General features: G+C 37.9%; 1 protein-coding gene across 5 annotated transcripts in view; it reads right to left on the bottom strand.

The window, feature by feature from the left end:
• Positions 1 to 1,605: 1,605 nt before the first annotated feature.
• The window catches only part of il1rapl1a (interleukin 1 receptor accessory protein-like 1a), a 212,411-nt gene continuing 208,016 nt past the window's right edge, over positions 1,606 to 6,000 (bottom strand). For all 5 annotated transcript variants that reach the window (XM_030125420.1, XM_030125418.1, XM_030125422.1 and 2 more), the window contains one exon: positions 1,606 to 3,854. In XM_030125420.1, coding sequence (XP_029981280.1) covers positions 3,133 to 3,854 — 722 coding nt within the window. In that variant the 3' untranslated portion in view covers positions 1,606 to 3,132. The remainder of the gene's footprint in view (positions 3,855 to 6,000) is intronic.

Here is a 6,000-nt window from a genome sequence, read left to right as displayed (position 1 = left end):
CCTCTGCCCTACTTTTTCTTCTCCTCTGTTTTCTCATGGGGTTGTCAAAGAAACAGTAAATATGCTTTCTGTTGGTGTGTTTACCAGCGTTCAGTCCCAAACATCCCTTGTAGGTAGGGTTAATCCCCAGGAGATGGCACTGTTTGGCAGTACTCAACCACCGCTGTGTTTATGCTACTAAGCAAAAGTCAGGCTTCAAATAAGTCTCCTTGGCTTTAAGCAAGAAATGTAACACACAATTTAAAAGTTGTTTTTTTCTCTGTTTGGATTTTTTTTTACTTCTGTAAACTAAGCCCATAAAAGACAGGAAACAGGAAAAAAGAATGGGCACAGAATGACATTCACACTAAAGAGTCTAGAAGCATAAAGGAGAAACTTTAGTACTTTTTTGACAATACGTTTCAGTTCATAATGGTAGAAGCAGCTATACTGCTGAGCAGCTTGCTTTCAATGAATAACATTGTGTCATTTTGTTCTTGGCAACTGAAGATCTTTATCTGAACCTATGATCCAAACAGCCATCCACTATGGAACCAGGAAAACCTGCAAATACGATTATGAATCTAAGACTAAAAGACCAATGAGACCATAATAGAAGATTGTGGACTGCTGGAAACCCATTTTAATCTCTCTCATTTCACACCATCTATTTAGTACTCTGTCTTTGCTCTCCATGTTTATACTCTATTGTGAAGGATAATACATTATATAACTATGGAGTGTGTTGCTCTTGTAACATACTAAGAGTCCATAATACACTTCATGCAGGGTATGAATGTATTATGCTCCTGATTTTTACTCTTAAATTAAGTACTTGAGCACAGTTTTGAGGCACTTAAACTTTACTCAAGTGTTTCTTTATATTATACTCTGCTATATTTCCTAATGAAATATTATGCTTTTTACTCTACTACATTTATGTGACAGCTTTAGCGACCAGTTACGTTTCAGATAAAGAGTTGACAAATAATAGAACAAGATTTTGAAATACAACACAGTATTACAGATTAAAGCAGGTATTTCCTGCCAACGCAGGCTGTGGCTGACTCATGTTTCAGGTAAATATATACTTGTCGGATTGATTTTTGTTCAAGACTTGGAGTATTTTTACATAGCTGTACTGATACTGTTACATAAGCACAGGATCTTCACTGCTGGAAAACACATTTCATTGCCCCTTAGGGTTTAGTTTGGGATCCTGTGTTGAAATTAATCCAAACTACAGTTATTTACAGTCGACTGTAATCACTGAAACGAGATAGAAGGAAAATCACCAGGATGCCTGGCACTACTGAAGCAAATGTGTTGTCTATTATGGGAGCAGTCAGAGATTGAAGACACAGTGGAAGTCTGTGTGTTTAGTGGAATAGTACCACACACTGGACAGGATGATTTCTGTCACTGTCCCTGAGGCAGATCTTCCTGCAGAAATAGAAACAGATAAACTCACTTTTCTGTCCATTAGTTGAGCGTCTTCACTAAAGGAGTCACCAAGACTAATGGATATTTGAATATAATTCTATATTAAAGTGTAATCATGATCCTTTATGGGTGTTTTGCTGACATCAAATGGTCAAATGTGGACACAAAAGGAAAACATCAAAAGGAAATCAATGTTTTTAATGTGCAGTGAGAAAGTAAGGGCAACTGATAATGATTGTGTTTCTATAAAGATAGACATTTCTTTCCAAGTGAAAATCGTGTTTATATATTTATATAAATATCTATATTATATATAGAATACATATCTATTTGCTATGCATACTCAAAAGTCACACCTTCAAATATATTTAAAAAGTCTTTCAAAACACAAATGTATTCTTTTCTTTCCTTAAACATGAACTATCCATATGAACCAAAGTAATTATAAGGATGGGAATAACATGTTTGAAAAATCAAAACATTGGAAATGCTTTACTTTTGAATCTAAAACAGTAGAGGACATATTTATTCATGTGGGACTCAAAAACCACCTTAGTCTCTTAACAAACCAGGAACCACATTGGAAGTGTACAAAACCAGCATAACACATACACAAATCCCCTTTCTACGGTAGATGAAATGCAAATAAGTATGACTTCTCAAGCAAACTCTTTTCTGTTATAAAAATAGAATTCTTTTTAAAATAATCTACAGATTTCTTTTTAAGGTGAGGCATTTCACTATCACTCTAAAACAGCAAGGCTGTTTGTTTCAATAGAAAATATGAAGCTTTAGAGAGAGATCTGCCAGTCTGTCAGTCTATGTGATTGGAGAGGACTAGCACCGCCTCCCAATCGCTCCTCTTTCTGGGTCCCACAAGATGGTCTATTTTTGCCAGCTCCTCCTTCTTTTTGCATATTCTATGATTTTTTTTTTAAAAGAGAGATTCATTTTAAACTAGATACACCTTTTACAGGTAAACAAAAAGAAGTTTCAGCTCCTTGAAGCTCCTGAAAAGTCCAGGCAATTCCAAAAGTGTTAAAAAAAAGTTCTTTTAAACTACACAAAGATTAAAAACAAACATAAAAACACAACAGCGCAGGTGCATGACATACTGGCTTTTCAAACAAGCGCACTGAAATAAGAAAAAGAACAAACTAAAAAACGGAAAACAATAAAAATATACAACTCTGGATAACAGGTTAAAGCAAAGTTCTACAGTAGAGAAGGCAACAAACATGATTGAATAAAACAAACAAAAGAACAAAACAGAAGAACACTGATGCTACAAATAAATTGAAATATATGTACAAGACCCTGTTTTCCTTTTGTTTATATGTATGCACGTGTGTAGGTGTTCGTATTAGTGTGCACAATTGCCATTGTGTTGGTTCTTTAATTTTCCTGTAGAGTTCATACAAGTCCATCTCTCGCCAGTTGATGAAACAGTGAGTTTTAATTAAATTTCCTGTAGTTCCACATAAAAAACAACCCCTGTAACAGAGGCGCTGTCCACTTGGAAAAAAACAACAACAAAAAAACAAGGGAAACTGTGTCCAAAAACAGCTGTATTTCCATCCCTTGCAACTGTTTGTCAAATGTTGGAACCAAAGGGATCCGAAACACTTCCTCCAATAATTTCGACTGTTCACTGTATTGACTGCACCGAGTCTCACCATGACTGATTTTCCTACAGTGGATTCTTCATTATTACCAGATGACACTGGAGATGCTGGTTTCTCTTGGAAGCAGAGGGAGCATGGCGTTGTTAGCGTGTGCCTCCTCCAGGCTGTGCTCTCGGCTCTTTCCCGGAGGCCTCTGTCCATTCAGCAGTGTTAGTGGGATGTTGCAGTAGGTGTGCTGGTTCCCCAGAGAGGACAGAGGTGGCAGGGTCCCTCCCGGGGGAATGTCAAACTCATAGCTGCGGTAGTAGTGTTTCTGCCTCATGGTGGTGTGGTAGGTGTTGTGGAAAGACGAGCGCAGCTCAGGGTGGGCGGTGGCCATGGCGGTGGAGGTGGCTGCAGCCATGGAGATGGCAGAGACGGTCTGCAGCTCTCCGAAGGGGCCCTGCTCGCTGACGTCCAGCGCCGGCTCATGGGTGAGCATGGGCTCTGTGCGTCTGAATGGCATCTCGTACTGCAGCTGCTTCCAGAACTTGGAGTTGAGCTTGTTGCTCTTGGGGCCGCGCCATTTGATGACAGTGAGGGTTTTGATAGTATGCTTGAGAGCCTCCACTTCCTGGTAGTTCATGATGCCACGCAACTCGGCGCACTCGATCAGGATGACCTTGATCTCGCCGGTCACCAGCATGTTACGCAGCCGCGTCTCAAGCTCAAAGATGCTCCAGCCTCGTCGTACTACATAGTTAGGTGTCATTACTATGATAAGGCGCTTGCTCTGGTCTACACAGCGAGCCACATCTTCTATATAAGCTGAAGTAACGAAGAAATAAGGAAAAGGAAGAGAATATTAATCGAATATTAGAGCATTAGAATGTTAGAGTTAATACTGGCAAAATGGTTACATGATGGAGCTGCTCACTTAATGTGGACAAGGACCAATATTCAACACTGATGGATAAACACAGAATCTCAGACACAACACAAGACAATGACAGGTGGGAACTCTGCTATGTTGCAGGTCTTATTATGCTGTCTGTACATATTTACATTTCTACTGCATGTGTATGCACATTAGGGGTTGCACAAGTTGACTTTACCACCCAGAGTCGACTTTTACAGCGTGACGTCCACTAGTCATTGGCAATGCTGTCACATGACCACCAACACAGCAGACACAGAGCAGGAGACAGGTGGAGAGTCTGGCAGCTCATTCTGACATATCACCACATGTAGATTAAATGTGTGGAAGTGTCACGTTCCGGCTCTAATCTGGACCTGTCACGTCTGTGCTGTGGTTTTCGTGTCACCTGGAAGTCTGTCTGAAGCAAAGCTGTTGTGACTGTGCTCATGTTCATTCTAGAGACATCTTTCTCGTCTCACTATATTTATCTCTCTCTTCCGCTGCCGCTCACAGAAATATATTTATGCCAATGACCTGATGCCCTATAAACCTGATGCAACCCAGTCACCAGTAAAAATGTTGTCACTATCTTGTCTGCAAACCACAGATATGTATAATCTCAATGTCACTTTTCACTGAAGGATCCTCAGCGTTTTATACTTCATTTTTTTGCAGGTAGGTGGGGAGGATGGAAGACATTCAAAACCATCAGAGTTTAGGCGCCGACGTTTTATAGGTCGATGTCGGGAGAAGATCATGATTTGATTTAAACATTACTAAAGCCTTTTTAATCACCTTGTTGAAAACCACGGTATTATATTTATCTATGGTTTGCAGTTTTGAAATTCTACTTCTTTTTTTTTTAGTTTTGATTTAGTTTTAGCTAGTTTTACAAATGTATAAGTAGTGTTATTTTTATTTTCTATTTAAGCCAGGGGTCTCAAACTCATTTTCTTTCAGGGTCCACATTCAGCCCGATTTGATCTCCAGTGGGCTGGACCAGAAAAATAATAACAGAATAACCTATAAATAATGACAACTCCAAATTTTTGTCTTTGTTTTAGTGCAAAAAACCCTATTAAATTATGAAAATACTTTTATAAACTATCCAAACAAAAAAGATGTGAATAACCTGAAAAAACAGAAATTTCTTAAGAAAAATAATTGCAATTTTAACAATATTATGCCTCAATTTACCATTTATATATATTACGAATGAATCTACAAAAACACAACACTTTTCTTTAGACATTTCAAGTTGTTCATATTTATTCAGGTTATTGACATTTTATTGTTACAGGATAGTTTGTAAATGTAAATATTTTCAGAATTTAATGTTATTTTTTTGTACTAAAACAAAGACAAAAATTTGAAGTTGTCATTATTTAGAGGCATAATGTAATATTATTTTTTTCACATGAAACCGAGAAGAAAATATGGAGTCATTATTTTTTGTAGGTTATTATGCTGTTATTATTTGACTGGAGATCATATTGGTCTGTATGTGGAACCTGAACTAAAATGAGTTCCACAGCCTTGACTGTAGAATTTTTACACTTTGCAAATTTATCCCACAGGCCGCATTGGAACCTTTGGTGGGCTCCACTGGGCCCCTGGGCCGCATGTTTGAGATCCCTGATTTAAGCAGTTTGGCTTGAACTACATCCTGCTCTAAGCATCGTTGCATCTGTCAATGTCACTTGCACACTTGTAAAAAGTCACCTACTGCTTGCTTGCTACTTCATCATTGTTATCATTGCTATTTATTTTTGCCACTTTAGCCACTTGAAAAAACTTGTTTATATTTTTTTATCTCTTTGTTGTTTCCACTGACTTGCGCTGCTGTACACACTTGAATGGGAGATCAATAAAGTATATTTTATCTTAATTTGATTGCACTGGTTTACAAGTAAAATGCCTCCAGAATAAAAATAGTGAAACTTTACCAATTCTGAGTCACTAATAAAGAATAGTAAATCAAAAATGATGGTTGGCTGTTATTTCCAAAATACAGTCTTGGGTCCAAATATGAAATGTGAATTTAAAGAAGTGTCT

The sequence above is a fragment of the Sphaeramia orbicularis genome, chromosome 21, assembly GCF_902148855.1.
Source record: "Sphaeramia orbicularis chromosome 21, fSphaOr1.1, whole genome shotgun sequence".
In the NCBI taxonomy this organism is placed as follows: domain Eukaryota; kingdom Metazoa; phylum Chordata; class Actinopteri; order Kurtiformes; family Apogonidae; genus Sphaeramia; species Sphaeramia orbicularis.
The sequence above is the reverse complement of the archived record's forward strand: the minus strand, read 5'-3'. Positions and strand labels throughout refer to the sequence as shown.